Consider the following 19,834-nt stretch of genomic DNA (forward strand, 5'->3'; position numbering starts at 1 on the left):
TTTACAGCACCAGCGATAACCGACCGGGGTTGAATTCCTGCCACTGTATGTAAGGATCTTGGCCGTTCTCCCCATGACCGTGTTTCTTTCCTCTGGGTGCTCTGGTTCGCTCCCACATTCCAAGAATGTTTGGGTAAGTTGTGGGCATGCTATCTTGGTGCAAGAAGCATGGTGACACTTGCAGGCTGTCTCAACACATCCTCAGACTGTGTTGGTCATTGACACAAATGATGCAGTTCACTGTACGGTACCGAGCAAAGGCCTTAGACACATACATACATAGCTAGGGTGCCAGAGACTTTTGCACAGTACTGTATATTGGTTAAAATAGGAAGGTGGTTGAGAAACAAAAGTAAGAGTTCTTAGCTCAATAATATTAAGTGTTATTTGGTAACTGGAAAGACACAATATACAGTGCTGTGCAAATCCCCACCATTGCCTGTAAGGAGTTTGTACGTTCTCCCCATGACCGCATAGGTTTCCTCCCACAGTCCAAATACATACAGGTCGGTAGGTTAATTGGTGATTGTAAATTGTCCCATGATTAGGCTAGGATTAAATTGGGGGATTGTCCGCCAGATGACTCGAAGGGCAGGAAATGCCTAATGGAGGCATGCCACTTTAAAAAGAGTTTAAAGGTTAGCTTTAGATGTCACTTGTAGGTTGAAACATACAGTACTATGCAAAAATCTTAGGCACCCCAGCTCTACATATATGCCTAAGATTTTTGCTCAGTACTGTGTATTTCAATGTACATGTAACAAATAAAGCTAACTTTTAATTTCTTTTTAAAGTGGCATGCCTCCATTTTCCCCTCACTCACTAAACAACACTGCCTTTCCCACGTTTGGAGCGCTCCACATCATTTACGATCAATGCAGATTTAATCATACAGAAGTGGGATACTACATAAACTATCCCCAAATATCTGCCAGTATTTTGAGAATTTCCATCGGGCAGTCAGTATAGTGACTCAGCTGGGAGAGCCATTGTGTTGCTGTGTCAGTGACCCAGGCTCAGTCCTGACCTCAGGTGTTGCGTTGTTTCAATATTCTCCATGTAGTATGGGGCTTTCCTCCCACATCTCCAAGATGTATAAAACGGTAGGATTGTAGTTTCACTGGCTGCCAAATTGTCCCTTGTGATGAGTGCTGGAACTTGGGCAGATGGAAATGAAAATAGAACAAAATAAAAACGGGATCACAGCTGAAAAAGGATCTAGTGCTTTGCTGGCGTGTATGGCGAATAAACACCTCTTGGGCTTCCAGCCAGGTACAGGTATCAATTATTACTGACCATTCGATAACAAACTGCCATCTGCTTCAGCGATGATGCCGGGGCATGTCTAGTCTGTGGTATTTATACCACCGTAGTCCGTCCCCCAATTGGTTAGTCCTCTTTCAATCAGGTTTTCCATTCTCCCACCTTGTTTACAATCTAATTCCAGTTCGTACTTAGAGCAAGACCTTCATTTTTGTTAAAATTCTTTTCCTCTAGTTTTATTTCAATGACTTTCTTTACCAAGTGGTCCCAAAAGCCATTGGAATTTTGGGACCACAAGGTGGGAGAGCAGAAACCTGATAGGATGAGGATTAACCAATCAGGAGGGATGGACTACAGGAGTATAAATACCACCTGACTAGACATGCCGAGGCATCATCCCTGATGTAGATGGCAGAGTTTATCATCGAAACTTTGGTTATAATTGATACTTGTACCTGGCTGGAAGCCTGAGAAGAGTTTATTCAGGATCATAGTTGTTTGATGGTCAGCACAGACTCAGTGGACTGAAGGACCTGTTTCAATGTTGTATCTCTCCTCAACTCCAAAGCAAAAAAGCTCCTGCTATTGACCAGAACATCACTGGCAAATCCACATCATTCCAGCTGCCACAGCTCAGCTGACATTTCAATGGAGATCTTGGGGAGTGCTGCAGTGTCAAACCTGCCATCTTTCAGATAGGATGTCAAATGAAGACAGGCATCCAAATGAATCATTGCTGGTTATGAGCACTAACCATGGAATACACATCCTAGGCTCACCACTGACATCATATTGCATTTGTAAGAGGGTCACCGGCTTGTTAAATGCAGACGTAGCTACAGCTCGGGTGCCTAAGACTTTTGCACAGTACTGTATTTGTCAACATGGAGTGGACAGTGTTTGCAAATCTGACCAAAACAAAGGATGTTGAGAATGGCGAAGGTGGAATGCTGTGGAAGGGGTGTGTGACAGGTAGCAGAGGAGTGCCTGGGGTGGGTGATGGCACAGGTGCAGAAACAACCCCCCAGCCCTGAGACACCAAGACCCATATATATCAAAATCAGGTTCATCATCACTCACATGTCATGAAATGTGTTTTTTTTTTGCAGCACCAGTACAGTGCAATACATAAACTTACTACAGTACTGTGCAAAAGGCTTAGGCACTGTAGCTATATATATGTGCCTAAGACTTTTTCACATTACTGTGTTAGAGCTGTTTTGGCCAGATGTGCTCCCCGGACAACCCTCCAGTCCCTAGTGATCAAAATTCTCGAGTTTCTCAAGGAATCAAGCCCCTCTATACAACAGCAAACATTCAAGGGAGGATGTTTCCCTAAACCATCGGCTGGCTCAGTGACATCTGATAGCTCAGAAATCTTAATGGGTGGACATCTGGCACATTTTATTAGTCTGGCATGTGAACTGGGGCCAGCATTAACAGCATCTGGGGTCAGGGCTGCAAGCATGTTTATAGTCCTTTCAATTCACTGACCTTCAGCTTCCCATCCCTTTAAACTCAGTGGGATCACTGGAAAAATTATGTATTATGTTCTAATAAAGTGAAATAAACACATCTAAATAGTAATATTCAACAGTATGGAAAATCTGATGTCTTGTGCCAAAGTCACAAGAATATCAGATTAGTGGAGCTCCCTGTGGATACAACTTCCAAATAATGACGAAAAATATTCAGCTTTAATTCTCCACATTCTAGAATACTTTTACAGAAATGCGGAGCCAAATCTTTGCTGTATTAATATCGTCAGTCAGTTCAAGATAGAGCTACTTGGTCAATTAGATGCTTATACATATCTATAAAGCACAATTACAAAGAAAATCCCTTCAAGGTTGGGGTTGATGAACTCCCTTTGATACTTCAGATAACACTAATGGAATGCTGGAATAGAGATCGGTTCAATTACCTGTAAACAATCAATCAATTCTCTTGCTAAATAGGTCTGGTCACACTAAGACCATTCTCATAAAGCGAGTGCATTTCTGAAGGAGGGCAGGGGGTTCCCACAAATCAGAACTAATGCACAAAATCAACTAACCTTCTTGTCTGAACCTAGCCGTGGAGTGGAAACAGAGCGCTTGATACTGGGCAACAAAGTCTTTTCAGAGGTGATCTCTGCATCCTGTAACGTGGCGTAACTACTTGTTTTCCGAAGATCTGTGTACCTAGAAGGGGCTTCTTGTTTGACAGCTGGCTTTGGAGATGGATCAGTATACTGCAGAGGACAAAGGAGAGAACATAAAGCATTTAACTTCTTGGCTATGCCGAACCATTTTTTGCCTAGTCCCACCGACCTGCACCTGGGCCATATCCCTCCAAACCCCTATCATCTTTAATAACTTTAATCATCTTTTATACCTGTCCATCTTTAATAACTTTCTCAATGTACTGCTTGGGGAGTAGATTATGCACAAATGATAATATGGGGAGTTTACAAATGCAGAAGTACACACAATTGTACTTGTGTTAGCTATATAGAATAAAGAAATTTACAGCACATTACAGGGCCTTTGGCCCACAATGTAACCTACTCTAGATAGATAGATAGATAGATACTTTATTCATCCCCATGGGGAAATTCAACTTTTTTTTCCAATGTCCCATACACTTGTTGTAGCAAAACTAATTACATACAATACTTAACTCAGTAAAAAATATGATATGCATCTAAATCATTATCTCAAAAAGCATTAATAATAGCTTTTAAAAAGTTCTTAAGTCCTGGCGGTTGAATTGTAAAGCCTAATGGCATTGGGGAGTATTGACCTCTTCATCCTGTCTGAGGAGCATTGCATCGATAGTAACCTGTCGCTGAAACTGCTTCTCTGTCTCTGGATGGTGCTATGTAGAGGATGTTCAGGGTTTTCCATAATTGACCGTAGCCTACTCAGCGCCCTTCGCTCAGCTACCGATGTTATACTCTCCAGTACTTTGCCCACGACAGAGCCTGCCTTCCTTACCAGCTTATTAAGACGTGAGGCGTCCCTCTTCTTAATGCTTCCTCCCCAACACGCCACCACAAAGAAGAGGGCGCTCTCCACAACTGACCTATAGAACATCTTCAGCATCTCACTACAGACATTGAATGACGCCAACCTTCTAAGGAAGTACAGTCGACTCTGTGCCTTCCTGCACAAGGCATCTGTGTTGGCAGTCCAGTCTAGCTTCTCGTCTAACTGTACTCCCAGATACTTGTAGGTCTTAACCTGCTCCACACATTCTCCATTAATGATCACTGGCTCCATATGAGGCCTAGATCTCCTAAAGTCCACCACCATCTCCTTGGTCTTGGTGATATTGAGACGCAGTTAGTTTGAGTTGCACCATATCACAAAGTCCTGTATCAGTTTCCTATACTCCTCCTCCTGTCCATTCCTGACACACCCCACTATGGCCGTGTCATCAGCGAACTTCTGCACATGGCAGGACTCCGAGTTATATTGGAAGTCTGATGTGTACAGGGTAAACAGGACCGGAGAGAGTACGGTTCCCTGCGGCGCTCCTGTGCTGCTGACCACCGTGTCAGACCTACAGTCTCCCAACCGCACATACTGAGGTCTATCTGTCAAGTAGTCCACTATCCAATCCACCATGTGAGAGTCTACTCCCATCTCCGTTAGTTTGTGCCTTAAGATCTTGGACTGGATGGTGTTAAAGGCACTAGAGAAGTCAAGGAATGTAATCCTCACAGCACAACTGACCCCATCTAGGTGAGAGAGTGATTTGTGCAGCAAATACATGATAGCATTCTCCACTCCCACCTTCTCCTTATACGCAAACTGAAAAGGATCCTGGGCGTGCCTGGTTTGTGGCCTCAGATTCTATATTATCAGCCGCTCCATGGTCTTCATCACGTGCGACGTCAAGGCAACAGGTCTGAAGTCATTCAACTCCTTTGGTTGTGGTTTCTTCGGTACCGGGACAATACAGGATGTTTTCCACTGTCTGGGTACTCTTCTCTGCTCCAAGCTCATGTTGAAGATGCGCTGTAGTGGTTCTCCCAGCTCAGTCGCACAGGCCCTCAGTAATCGTGGGGAAACTCCATCCGCTTAGACTTAGACTTAGGCTAAGCTAGAGACTGCTTAGAATTTCCATTGTGCATAGCCCTTGATTTCTCTAAGTTCCACGTGCCTTTCTAAGAGGCTCTTAAAAAACCCTCAATATGGCATTGAGGTATTTTCTTAGGATTCCCAGTAAGAAGAAAAGGTCAGCCATTTAAAAGGAGGAGGAATTTCATACTCATATTTCAAGAAGTATTGCGAATCCTTGAAATTCTCTATCACAGATTATGAATGCTTGTTGACCGAGAATGTTCAGGGATCAGTATGTGACTTGCAGATATGAAAGTGGTACAGGGATGCTGAAACACAAGTCCACATAAGTATGGACCAGAAGCTGTAAACTTCACCCCAGCTCAGGCAACAGCATCGTTGGATCTTTTGCATTCATCTGAAGGGGCAGGTAAGGCTTTAATTCACTGCCTCGTCTAAGAGGGTATAAACCAATACTTTTCATGCCTTCACTGCCTTTGAATTATACCTTGCAATTAACCACATTAGTGGGGATCAGAGATCATAGTGCCCAAACCAGGCAATGATGAGATTCCTTTCTGTAGATTTTTGTGACCCCACACATAATCTCACTAGTTTGAGATTTGGTTAATTAATTAACAACTGAAATGCTTCATTTGGCAATGGTAGGTAATTATGGTAATAGAACATAGAACAATATAGTACAGGCCAAGATGTTGAACACCTATATACACCACCTCCACAAAATTAATGTTAAATAAAGGCTTCGCACACTCATGCTACATCCACACTAGACCGGATAATTTTGAAAATGCCAGTTTCGCGTAAAAACGATAGGCGTCCACACTATGTGTTTTTGGAAATATCTCTATCCATACTGAAACAGAGATTTTGGCGAATCTCCTCCTCCTGCGCATGCGCAGGACACATCTACTGAAAACCAGCAACATGTTTGGTGTCGAATCTCGCCGTAAAAGTGCGCATTTGTGTAGTTACAGACTAGAAAAACTTAACACGACAGATAGCTGTTGGCTCTCACACAGGAGAACTTAAAACTAAAAAAAAATACTGGAGCATACGGCGTTCACGGACAGATTGACCCGGCTGACATCTTACACATCTATTGTCAGAGAAGTACTTGCATAAATAGGTAAACCACCTTCATACGAGTAAGGATGGAAAACAGGGCAAATTGAGTACAATATACTTATTTACTCAGTAAGTTATAGGTCAAAGTATTTGGTGAGTACATTTCTAACTCTTCTGGCTTCAGTCTCTTTGCTGTCTGTTCTGAAATTGTTCTGAAATTCAAGAAAACAATGAAATAGCGCGCTGCCGTCTGATAGTGTTTTCAGAAGTCTCCGGTTACGTTGTCCACACTGATCTGCCTGAGCAGCGTTTTCAAAAATAACCCACCCTGGAAAGTGTTTCTGAAAAGCTCCATTTGCGGGGGACAAAAACGCCATTTTAATGTGGACGGAGGGTAAAAACGAAGAGAAAAAGCTTCGGATACGGATTGTGTAAGATTCAAAATTAAGATGTGCGTTTCTGAAAGAGGTCTGGATTAAAGTCAAAGGACAAATGTGATTTAATTATGTCCGGGGACAAATGTGATTTAATTATGTCTGGGTTAAAGTCTGTAAACAAATGTGATTTAATTATGAATGCAGAAGCCCTGACAAGATTAACTGTTTGTGGAATCATTGAAGTCCTGAGATATGGACTATTGTTTTACAGAAATGTGTAAAAAAACTCCAAATATGGAATGGGATAAGACTATGTACCTCCCGAGTCAGGGAGGGGGGTGGTAAGGAAGAAGGATAAAACCTGCTGCCCTGTAAGGTTCAGGGTTCCCTTCTCTGAGGGGGCCCAGCTCTGCAGAACTGTTAATAAACTGTTTCCTTGAATTTGTCTTGAAGCCATTATTCGGGAGCGTGGCTCGTTTCTGACATCCGGCATAGTGTGGATGCAGCCTCAAATCTCATAAAGTAGCGAGGCAATAAACTGTGTTCAGACAATTGCAAACACTTTCCTACAAATGAAAATTAGGTTCAATGGCACTCCTCTATGCCAACACAATGGAAACCAAAGGTGACAACTAAATACTTAGCAAGTCTTGTGTGTGTGAAACCACACTCTGAACCAGCATAGTTGCCAAATCTAAGTTACAGGGCTAAAAATAACCAGCACAGCAAGGCAGTGTTACTTTGCAAAACACATTTCTTATTTAAGTTAGTTACATGCAACTTAGGAGTCAGCCTACAGCCACCTTACTGCAACCACAGAAACTGTTCATGCTTTTCCAACTGCCTACAATTCAGATGCTAATGAGCTTGGTTTGCAGATCAGAGCTGCCATAAACACTGGCACTTCCCACATTTCCTGCTCCTTGCATCTACTGTTAGGGAGTATTCTGGAGTTATGTGAATTTGGCAGATATTAATTCTAACAAGAACCAATCTTCAGTTTTCATTGTAAATTGCAAGCTGTAAACTGAAGTAAGAGATATAGTTTGCAAAATGGTGACCATGTGGCATTTACATATGCATGAGCAAAATGTTAAGACACAATGGGTTTGTGTTGATTGGTCTGCATCTAACCAGGTAACACAGACAAAATACTGGAGGAACCGGATCCGCAGTTCACCCAACATTTTGTGTGTGTTGCTCGGATTTCTAGCATCTGCAGATTTTTTCTTGCTTGTGATCAAAGTAGGCAACGTGGCCCAAGTTATTTGCACCACTGTGACTTGAGCTCAAGCTGGCAGACCAGACTGACGTTACTTAGCATATCAAATATGGTCACAGGTATAGGAAACCTACAGTTTATTTGTGTGACAAAAGGGTCTCAGCCCAAAATGTTGGCAGTGCTTCTCCTTATAGATGCTGCCTGGCCTGCTGTGTTCCATCAGCATTTTGTGTGTGTTGTTTATTTGTGTACTCAGACACAGTCCTGACAACATTAATTTTTGGTGCCTGGCTCTCTGTCTTCAGAAGCATATAGACCACTTGAGTGAATTACTTTGTGACAAAGGTGTTCGAACATTCAGAGGTGTCTCCTGTTGTAGATGCGTAATTCAAAAGAAGCACTGTCAACTTAAAATATGGAAGTGAACGATGTCATTGTAACTACTGAAATTGTATTCAATCACCTACTGTTACCTTTGATCTGAAGGGTATAAAAATATAATGTACTTTTGGGTTTGTGACACCTACTGAGAATATCTCCCGAATGATGTCTGCTTATTGTGATGAATAAAGACTTCAAAATCACCAGTTTCAGTATCCCTCTGGTGACTTTGATCACAATCACAACATCCACCACCTTCAAATTCATGTTCCTGCCTGCACACAGATCTATGTGTGTTGAGACATGCATTCATTATTATTAATAATGAGACTGACAAACACACACAAATAGTACACTTCCAATTGTGACTATTTACTGTAACATGTCCGGGTAGATTTTTGTATCCTGTCAAAGTACAGTATGTTCTGGAGCAATAGGAAAAGCAAGATAGTGATTCATTTGTCACTTCAATTACTACCTCAAGCATGTTAAACCAATATATCACTGTATTTTGTTTAAATTAGGGACACGAGACTGCAGATGCTGGAATCTGGAGCGTAAAACAACTGCCGAAGGAACTCAGCAGGTTGGGCAACATCTGTGGAGGGAAAGGGATGGTTGATGTTTTGGGCCTAGATGCAGCACCGAGTAACAGGTCTTAACTCGAAATTTCAGCTTTCCATTTTCATCCACAGATGTTGCCTGATCCACCAAATTCTTCCGGCAGTTTTTAAGCTCCATTCTGAAAAAAAATGCATTACTCATTTGTGTTCTTGATGCTGTCATTTCCAGTGAAATCCTTGTACCCAGCCCCAATCCTGTTCCCTGAAATCCCTGAAGCAGACTGCACGGCACACAGCTAGCTATTCTTCACCAGAAAAAGCATCACATTTACTGTCAGCTTCCAGACTGCTCTCACCTGCACATGCTCCACCTCTGACACCTTCCCCCCAACTCAGGGAATAAACTTATGTTCAAAAGCCAGTCAAAAATACTTTAAAAACCTTGCACTGTTAGACTGTTAGGAAGTCTAAGAGTGCGTTAAATGGGTTTCTAACGTCATGAATATTATTTGACTCTAAACCCCCCACGCAACCATCCCTTGTCAAATAATTCCACAGATATGTACTGTAACTTTTCCACATAGAGCAAACTTTTAATTTCCAAACACAAGAGTTTCTGCAGATGCTGGAAATCCAAACCTCTATAATTCCTTTATGATATGTCATACTCTTATGTGGACAATCTCTTAAGTTTTTTAAAATAGTTATTTATAAGTGTCTTATGTTTTTAAATAATTCCTGGTATATTGCCTGTACAAATTCTTTCCAAATCACCATCACAGCTCTGGGACATGAGGAAACCACATCAAACTGATGTAATGGAAAGTACCTGAACAGGGATTGGAAAACCTTTTTGCTGAGCTTTCAAAATCAGCTGCCCACGAACTATAAACCAGCCACCCAGCTGAACAGCCTTACCTTTGGGGTTGTTGGAGCTAGTGTCACAGGAGGTACCAGTGGTAGATTCTCAGTGCCGTTTACATTACTGGCATCGTTGAGGGCTGGCTGCTTCTTCCTTTTCGCTTAGAGTGGAAAGAAATGAGATGGAAAACAGAAGGGAATTGACAGAATATTTCAAAAGTAAGAAACCCGTTTTCAAGATTAAGTCTCACTCCACATAAAATACTACTCTAGTTGGCACCCTCAGCATCCAACACTCATTTAGATCTGACGGTAGAACAAGGAGAGAATGCAAATGCTTGACACATGCACACCGCACCCACACGTAGAATCTGCATGCTTCCCATTATACCCAGTGTGCTTTTTATAAATGTTTAACCATGCTTTATCTTTATTCAAAGAAAAGCATGATATAATAGTCACAGAGCACTACAGCACAGCAAAAGACCCTTCACCCCATTTAGTCTGTGCTAAACTGTTATTCAGCCTAGTTCCATTTACATTTGATGGCTTTGGGTCTGTACTCACTAGAATTTAGAAGAATCTTATTGAAATCTTTCAAATGTTGAAAGGCCTGAACATTTCCCGTGGTGGTGGAGTGTAGGAGAAGAGGGCACAGCTTCAGGATAGCGGGGTAGTGAATTTGTGGACTTTATTACCACAGGCAGTTGTGGAGGCCAGGTCATTGGGTGTATTCAAAGCAAAGCTTGGTAGGTTCTCGATTGGACACGGTATCAAAAGTTAAGGGGAGAAGGCTGGGGAGTGGGCTGGGGAGGGGGAAAAAAGGATCAGCTGTGATTGAGTGGCAGAGCAGACTCGATGGGCCAAATGGCCTAATTCTGCTCCTCTGTCTTGTGGTCTTACCTCCATAAGCCTCCCATCCATGTACTCAAACTTCTCTTAAATGTTGAAATTGAACCCACATCCACCATTTCCACTGGCAGCTCGTTCCACACTCTCACCATCCTCTGAGTGAAGTAGTTCCCCAAGGTTCCCTTAAATATTTCAACTTTAGCCCTTAACTCATGAACTCTAGTTTTAGTCTCACCTAACCTCAGTAAAAAAGCCTGCTTGCATTTACCCTATCTACACTCTTTTTAATTTCCCTATGTTTCACAGAATGAAGTCCTAATGTTTTTAACATTTCCCTATAACTCAGGTCCTCAAGTCCCAGAAATATCCTTGTGAATAAATTACTAATTAAAATGTATCCTGACATACCGGTTTCACACTCCGAGTCAGACTCCGAGGCTTCTTCTGTCTCTGAACTTGAACTGCTGGACTCCTCTTTCTTGTTTTCGGCCAGGGGCAATGTCTCCAGGGTTTTGCGTTCCTTTGACAGATCCTGCACTGAAATCTTCTCCTTACTGCTCATCCGGCACACAGAGCTCCTGATAAAACAAAAGCTGAAATAGCAGCAGGACCAAAGCCAATAAAAAAAAACATAAAACTCCAAGATATCAGAGCAGAATTAAACCAGTTGGTCCACGGTGTCTGCTCCGCTGTTCGATCATGACTGATTTATTTTCCCTTTCATACTCCTTCCTTCCTCCTTAACCTTTAACTCCCGGACTAATCAAGAAATATATCCTCCGCCTTAAATATACCCAATGACTTTGCCTCCACAGCTATCTGTGGCAATCAATTTGCACAGCTTCACCACCCTCTGTCTAAAGAAATTCCTTCTCGTCGCTGTTCTAAAGGAATGTCCATGTATCCTGAGGTTATGCTCTCTGGTTCTAGACTCTTCCACGAAACAAACTCAACTGATATTACAAACCCATGATAGAAACATACCTATCGAAAAGGATCACACGAATAAAACTGTGTAATTTAACATCAAATACTTGCTGAACATACATTGGAAATATAATCAACTACCAGGCAGTAGAATTCTAACCTCTAACCTCTAAATCAGCAAGTCCCAGGCCCAGGTCATTCATACAAGTCATGACGACCTGCTGAAGCTGCACAGAAGGACAGATGCACTGTCAGAATACCAGCTTTCAGATGAGGGGATAAATAGTGAGTTGTTCTCCTCTCTCAAGTGGGTGTCAAGCATCCTTGGCAGAATTTCAGAGAGTTCAGTACTTATTAGCATTTATCACTTAACTGACATTTCTCAAACACATTCACTCTCATTAGCAAACTAATGCTTGCACAGGCTTGCTGTGCATCAGTTTAATTCCTACATTATGTTATTAACTACACTTTGACTGTCAAACACTGGGCTATTATGAGACGGATGTGAAAGGCACCAGGGAAACACGTCTCTGAATCTGATCTAATGAACTGAGATCCATTCTTTGACAACAATCAGCACAATTCTGGTTTAAACCATGGCAAGTGTTGTCATCTCAACTGCCAGGACTAATCCCAATGCTAATTCACCTCAGCATACCTGCCAGGACTGATCCTGTGCTAACACAGTTAGTTAACACGAATCATCCCTGTGCCATGGTAACATAGCAGCAATATGACAATAATTAAATTATGCCAGATTAGTGGCATGGTAGAGATTGATGTGAGACAGACAGAGAGAGCGAGAGAGTGTGAGTGAGTGAGTGTGCGTGCGCCCTTACTCCTAATGGAGGCATCAGGGCATCATCATGACAAGCTTTTTGCACCGTATGGTGTGTCTCGGGCATCTGAAACCTGGCATCCCTCTCCAGGTTTTTTTTACGAGGTCGAGTTGCTAGCTCAACACTCAACCCAGGCATGAATGGAGAACGTGCAAGGGAGCCGGCTGGATTCAAACTTGGGACCCCTCACCCTGAAATCCAGCGCTGATGCCACTACGCCACCAGCCGGTTTGGTAGTATAGCAGTTAGACTAATACAATTACAGCACCATCTTGTTTCAATTTTAGACAATAGACAATAGACAATAGGTGCAGAAGTAGACCATTCGGCCCTTCGAGCCGGCACCGCCATTTTGACATCACGGCTGATCAACTATTATCAATACCCAGTTCCTGCCTTGTCCCCTTATCCCTTGATTCCCCTATCCATAAGATACCTATCTAGCTCCTTCTTGAAAGCCAATTTTGTCCTTGTTTGTAAGGAGTCTTCCTGTAACAGCGTAGTTTCTGCTGGGTACTCCAGTTTCCTCACACATTTCAGGGGCGTACAGTTGTGGGTATGGTGTAATGGCGCTGGGATCATGGCGACATTAGTGTACTTCCCCTAGCACATCCTTAAACGGTGTTTGCCATTGATGGAAACAATGCTTTTCACTGCGTTTCTATGTACATGTGGTAAATAAAACTAATCTTTATAAAATATACTGTAGATCTTTGCTGAGTATACTGTATAGGGCTACTTTATGTAAATAGCACTAGTGTTTACCAGGAACTGTAACTGGATACCACTCAAAAGGTGACTGAAAGGGCTTGGACACACAAAGGCCAATTGAACATTAACAAAGCATTATTTGCCCAGTTTTTTTCTGAATAAAGGCACCTAACATAGGCCAAACTAGCAGCACTTAAGCAATAAGCCTGAAAACAAACCTAATTCCTACATGATAAACATGACTACCTTACCTGTCAATATGAGCAAGCTTATAAACACGTACATCTTTAAAACTGTAAATCATACTCTTCCATAACCCTAATTCTCAAACTTAAATCTAAACCCTCATGGTCCAACAGTCCTGGATTTTAGCACTCCACATGTAAAAATTACATCTGACTCCATTTAGTATGAGCCTTTCATTTTGTTTTTCCAGCTCATGCTCTCGCCCTGAAGGTGCTAGTTTGATGGATCTAACCTCTGAAGTGTGCAGTGAAGATTTATGATAACAATTGCACGAGTATCAGTATTAAGATCAGACTGGAGAGGGTGGAGGAAGCTGATAGAGGATCACCCTTGGCTTATTTATGATTTCCCAAGCAAATCTCCCATTGCACCGACAAGGAAACAAGTTTTTGTACATAGATTGCTTAATCACCTTTACCATCCGAGTCCCTTGCGAGGCAATATAAAGAGATTAGCTTCATTTGTCATGTACGTCAAAACAACGCAGTGTTTTGAATCAAACACCAACACAGAATGAGGATTGTGATGTAGGGAGCCCGCAAGCGTCACCACACTTCTGGTGCCAACGTAGCATATCCGTAACTCACTAACTCAAACTGCAAGTCTTTGGAATGCAGGAGGAAACTGGATCTGGGAGAACAGCAGCAGTTATCAAACCCCAATCAGTGATCATTGGCACTGCGATGCAACTGCGCTGACTGCTATGCTGGCATGTCGCCCGATAGTATAACTAACCTGCAATAAATCCAGCTACACTTAACTTGTTCAGTTGCGCTAACTTTGTTACTTCATCCTGTTAGTCACAATGACAAAATGTTGGTGACAAGATGCACGAGTACAGGTTATTCACTGGAAAAGAATACTCCCTCTAGTCTGTAATGAATTGCGGCACTTTGGATAGGACTGACCTTACTAAGATTACTGAAAAGAAAGCTACCTCTGCCCTAATGTGAATCAAAACTGGCTTTCAGTAATATGTTACTTATTCTGTCATTTATAACTGGTGCTTTGCTGGAATTAAAAGGCAAGCGAAATCTTCCTTAAGTACAAGTGCAAAGATTATAAAGCAATAAATTAGCAATGTTGAAACTGCAGCACTGTTGGTTTACATCTTCAAATCAGAGTTTTGTGCAGAAATTTCTTACTTCCTGGGTTTGGTCGATTGTTGCTGTTGCTGTGTGGATGTTTCGATGATGGCACGCTTCATCTTTTCTTCCTTCTCGGTCCTCAACTGTGTTAACACAAGAACATGCAAATCCAACACAAATTAGTCAAAATCCCAACATTGTTTTGTAGTCTATTGTAGGAAACAAACTTGTGCCAATTCTGTTTTGTTCACAGATGTTTCCTGGTCTCCATTAGCTTACTAAGTAGCACTTCAGGCAACCTGCTACTGTGGGCATCACAGCTGAGTCTTAATCCCATCTCTGTGTCAATGCAACTTCAGTGTAAACTCACCTAATTGAGGTTATGAACAAACCTGATTTCTATCCACCTCACCCCCCAATTAATATTGCAAAGGATCAGGATCCTCTGAAAGTGGGTACTGATACTTTATAGATAATGGCTGCTTGTTTCATATAGTTAATCTCCCATCACATTGGCACATGTGATCACATAGCTCAAGCACAATGTTCTGATCAAATGCTGTAATGACACTAGAGACTGGCACACAGACAGAATCAAGTCATCTTAAACCTGACTCCACATTCATAAATGGGAACAATTGGAGGATTTAATTAAAAGCCTGATAATCCACACCCATTTGTTGGAAATCCTGATGTTTCAACTCCAGGCAATCATTAGTATCACACTAAAGATGCTCCAGCATTTTGTGTGCGTTACTCTGGACTTCCAGCATCTCAGAATCTCAAGTTTATGATCAGGCACTCACTTGACTGGGTCAGAAATACAAGGGGCCAGGAACGTAGATAAGTCTGCTGCTGAACGGCTGCATGCTTCAGATCGTTTTGGCAAGTGTAAATAAAAATACAACTCACCAGGTTCCATTCCCTACACCCTCTAAATTCAATGCTTTTAGAACAGACATAAGGAGAAATTTCTTTAGCCAAAGGTGGTGAACCTGTGGAATCCATTGCTACAGACGGCTGTGGAGGTCAAGTCATTGGGTACACTTAGAGCGGTGATTGATAGGTTCTTGATTAGTAAGAGCATCAAAGGTTACAGGAAAAAGGCATGGGGACGTGGTTGTGAGGGATAATAAATTAGCCATGAAGGAATGGCAGAGCAGACCTGATGGGCCGACTGGCCTAATCCTGCTCCTCTGTTGTATGGTCACTAGAAAATTCATTATACCATTGTGTAACATGAAAGAAAGTGAAATAAAAACATATTGGGTATTAATGAGTAAATGTCAATAGCTCAGAAAAACTGCTTGTACAGCACCTCCAATATCCTCAGCAACCACATTATGGGGTGTTTACTGTAGTCTAAGAATTATTGGAAAAGGGAATGCAAGCTGGGTTTAAGTTTTCTACTTCCTCCAGCTGGCTTGCTGTGTCTGTGCATACCGATACAAAAGTTATTTAGTACGTGGCTTTTGCTGTTTCTCTTTCAACCTTTTCTCATGGCTCCCCTCATCACATTTCAGATATTACTCTTTCCTCATCTGTGTCCCTGACAACTTCCCCATGGGAAGTAATGGAAGTTGTGACCTGAAAAGGCACCAAAGGCAGGTGACATTTTATTTCTGGTCGAAGAGTGTTGAGTCCAGACTGCGCCAGAACACACCTCAGGTAATTAATCATTGGAGGTACGGAGAGATCCAAATTGGTGAGGCACTCTCGCACAACTCCATCGACCAAATACATTGCTCAACATTCTCTCAAACACTTCTTGGAAACTAAACGAAGGCCACAGTAGAGCTTGACAGTCAGATTTCTCTCTCCAAAACACATGCTGACAACCTCCCCTTTGAAACTGAAACCATTAAAATTGAAAGCTGCTTTTTACCAATTATATAAAATAGATTCATGATTGCTATATTAGATAGAAAATACAGCAGTGGACTAGAATGAACTGTATATTAACCATAAATATGCATAATCCAGAATCAGCTCAGAGGGCTAAAGGGCTAAGTGGACAAATGCTACAAAAGAGTTGTCACTCGCACTTGCTGCACAAGAGCTAAGGCTGCATATTATATTCTGTTCCTGAAATCTGGTTTTGGAAGTAGAAGGAAAATATACAGACAGTATCACCCTAATTGTTAAGGATTAGTGATGGAGGATATTTCTGGGCAATCATAACCAAGGCCCTCCATTAGTCAGGGTCAACCACGCTGCATCCCAGCTGTCTATGTGATATGTAAACCAGTACGGAAGCCAGGTCTGTACAACGTGAAGAGCAAGCTGTTGCCTATTTAGCAGGCTGCCCCTCTCCACACAACTGATGAATCCAAGGGAATGGCAGTGACCGATACAATTTGGCATCAATGGTGTTGCAGGGTTTGCCAAATCAGTGTTGAACTCAATGTAGGATAGGCTTAGGGACTCCAGCTCTGGATTCTTCCTCGGGGTTGACCCCTGGAACTTTCCCCATCAGTGGGTATAGCCACAAGACAGCAGAGGTTTGAGATCAGAGTTTTCCTTTTCCTAGATGAACTGCCAACCATGGCTGACGAGCCCCATCTACCCAAAGCAACTGGTTTTAAGGTGACAATAACCCGCCTTTGCCCCCTTGCCTGTCAGTAGAGATGGTTCCAATGGGCTTAAGTGAAGGCCAGGAACTAGATTTGGTGTCAGAGGCTATCTGAGATGCACCCAATTGGGAGCATAATAGGTAGTTATCCCCACTACCACTCCCAGTTATAACAACCAGTTGCTATAGCAATCATATCTAAGTATTAATTTTGGAAGGGTTTAACCTTGCTTTATGTTATTATGAAAGGACAACATAAGTGGTACATTCAAAATATTATTATTTTATGTCTAATTTATTTATTTTTATTTAGAGATACAATGTGGTAACAGGCCCACAATATTTAAGGAATATTTTAATTGGTTTAAAAGATACTTTGGGCATTAAAAGAAGACAGTGCATACCTACCAAACTAAGTGATTTGGGAACCTACTGGTCAAGTTCTGTAGAATATGATCCTACGTAAGCCAATAAAATTACAAATGGACAGAAGAGTTACTCAGAAAAGCTATTAATAATAACATCACAATATTAATAATAGTAGACAATATCCTTACAAAAAGTGGCTTGTGATAGAACGGACAGCCAGAGACTTTTTCCCAATGTGGAAATGGCGAATGCAAAGGGGCATAATTTTAAAGTGACTGGAAGAAAGCAATGGAGTGGGAACATAGAATGCACTGCCAGGGGGGCATTCCAGAGGCAGATACATTAGGGACATTTAAGAAACTCTTAGACAGACACATGGATGACAGAAAACTGGAGGGCTATGTAGGAGGGAAAGGTTACGTTGGTCATAGAGCAGGTTAAAAGGTCAGCACAGCATCATGAAGGGCCTGTACAGTACTGCAGTGTACTAAGTTCTATGTTGTGCACACTTGAATACACCTAGATACAGATTAATCAAATATACAAATTAAATTGATGTCTTACATCATCCTGTTTCTTCTGCAGGTCCTCAAGTAATCCCAAAATATCTTCGTCTGCAACATCAAACGGTGTCTGACCCTACAATAAAAGACTTTGATGTTAACCGCTATTAACAAATTTGACTTAGTTCAAAGTTCAAACTTTAAAGTAAATTCATTATCGAAGTATATACGTGTCACCCTGAGATTCATTTTCTTGCGTGCATTCACAGTAGAACAAAGTAGTACAACAGAATCAATGAAAAACTACACACGATGTCTGGCAAACTACAATACAAAAAGAAACAAATAATAAATAAATAATACTGAGAACATAAGCCGTAGCATCCTTCAAAGTGAGTCCATAGGTCGGGCTCCATGATCAGTTCAGTGTTATGGTGAGTAAAGTTATCCATGTTGGTTCAGGAGCCAGATGGTTGAAGGGTAATAACTATTCCTGAACTTGGCAGGGGACCCAAGGCTCCTGTACCCCCTTTCTTGATGGAAGCAGTGAGAAGAGAGCATGGTCTGGATGATGGATGTTGCTTTCTTGGCAGTACCACCTTCAGATCAGGCAAAGATTCATTTCTTATATCTTTCTCTTCAGCTGTTCATCGATTTTCGATTATGACTGAGGCCTGGGCAAGGTTGTATGGAAGACCTCCAGTTGCCTATGCTGCAAATCTCCCCTCTCTACGCCACCAATGTTGTCCAAGGGAAGGGCATTAGGACCCACACAGCCTGGCACCGGTGTCGTCGCAGAGCAATGTGTGGTTAAGTGCCATGCTCAAGGACACAACACGCTGCCTTAGTTAAGGTTCGAACTAGCAACCTTCAGATCACTAAACCAACACCTTAACCACTTGGCCACATGCCACATTTCTTACATATAGTATTGTGAAAATGATCGGACTAACTTCAAGTTTTCAATAAACTCTTTTCTCCCAGATGTTTGAAGACACACACTCATTGCATCCAAGGGCTGCATGCTGGATCCTGCAACTTTGATCGTGCAGAATTTCAGAGAACCCCACCAAGCCACGATTATACTGCTTATCGAGCATGTGATAGAGTGTGTTTCTGGGTAATCTGGGTCAAGCCTAAAACACCCAAACCAAAGAAATGCTTCCAGAGAAGAAGGAAGGACTTTGAAAAGCAATGAAATAACGGTTGGCAATCTCCCAGATGACCAAGTGAGGTGAGGAGAAACTGAATCAATTACTTTCTGATCCTATCACTGTGCTGAATCAGTTGCACCACTAACAATGTTACTGGATCACCACCAGAATTTGTAATTCCTTGATACAGAATGTTTGAGCTTTGAGTAAGAGAGCAACCTCTGAATCTCCCAAGTTCTGCTCGTGGTGTCTGAAAGTTAAAACCTGGACTTGGGCACACCGAAGAACCGCCCATTGTACACTGCTTCTAATCATCATCAACACAATAAACTCTTAGTCCATTCCAGCCAACATCTCCACCCACCAAATGCAACAGGTGGATGTGCTCCAAATCCGTCTAACTAGCAGATTACACAATGCCAACTCTGTTCTGTCTTCAACCCATTAGGAGACCATGTGAGCAGTTCACTAGTTCCATCACTAAAGCAGCCAAATTAAACTCTGATGACGAACTCTGAGTAGTATTCCAAGTCCGCATAGTAAGCAGCTGATATTCCTGGCTGCACTCCTCGATAAATGGAGTTCAGAAAAGAACAATTAAATATCACCTTCGCTCTTTGTAGATAATTTTAAGATGCAAAGTAAAAATCTTCTGAATTTAAAAACTGACAGCCAGAAAGATTTGTTCCTTGAACTATGCTGTGGCCACATAACATGGAGGTGGGTACTTACAAGCAGTGAGGCACTAATGGTGCCTCAACCCCA

The 19,834-nt window shown here is 42.0% G+C and overlaps 1 protein-coding gene across 3 annotated transcripts in view; it reads right to left on the minus strand.

The window, feature by feature from the left end:
- The window catches only part of LOC140719247 (protein phosphatase 1 regulatory subunit 12C-like), an 82,961-nt gene that overhangs the window by 41,413 nt on the left and 21,714 nt on the right, over positions 1-19,834 (minus strand). For 2 of the 3 annotated variants that reach the window (XM_073033726.1, XM_073033725.1), the window contains exons 6-10: positions 17,977-18,051; positions 14,529-14,614; positions 11,066-11,235; positions 9,863-9,966; positions 3,320-3,496 (exon numbers count right to left, since the gene is read on the minus strand). In XM_073033726.1, the coding sequence (XP_072889827.1) occupies positions 3,320-3,496; positions 9,863-9,966; positions 11,066-11,235; positions 14,529-14,614; positions 17,977-18,051 (612 nt within the window). The remainder of the gene's footprint in view (positions 1-3,319; positions 3,497-9,862; positions 9,967-11,065; positions 11,236-14,528; positions 14,615-17,976; positions 18,052-19,834) is intronic. The other variant, XM_073033729.1, reaches the window with a different exon arrangement.

The sequence above is a fragment of the Hemitrygon akajei genome, chromosome 31, assembly GCF_048418815.1.
Source record: "Hemitrygon akajei chromosome 31, sHemAka1.3, whole genome shotgun sequence".
In the NCBI taxonomy this organism is placed as follows: Eukaryota; Metazoa; Chordata; class Chondrichthyes; order Myliobatiformes; family Dasyatidae; genus Hemitrygon; species Hemitrygon akajei.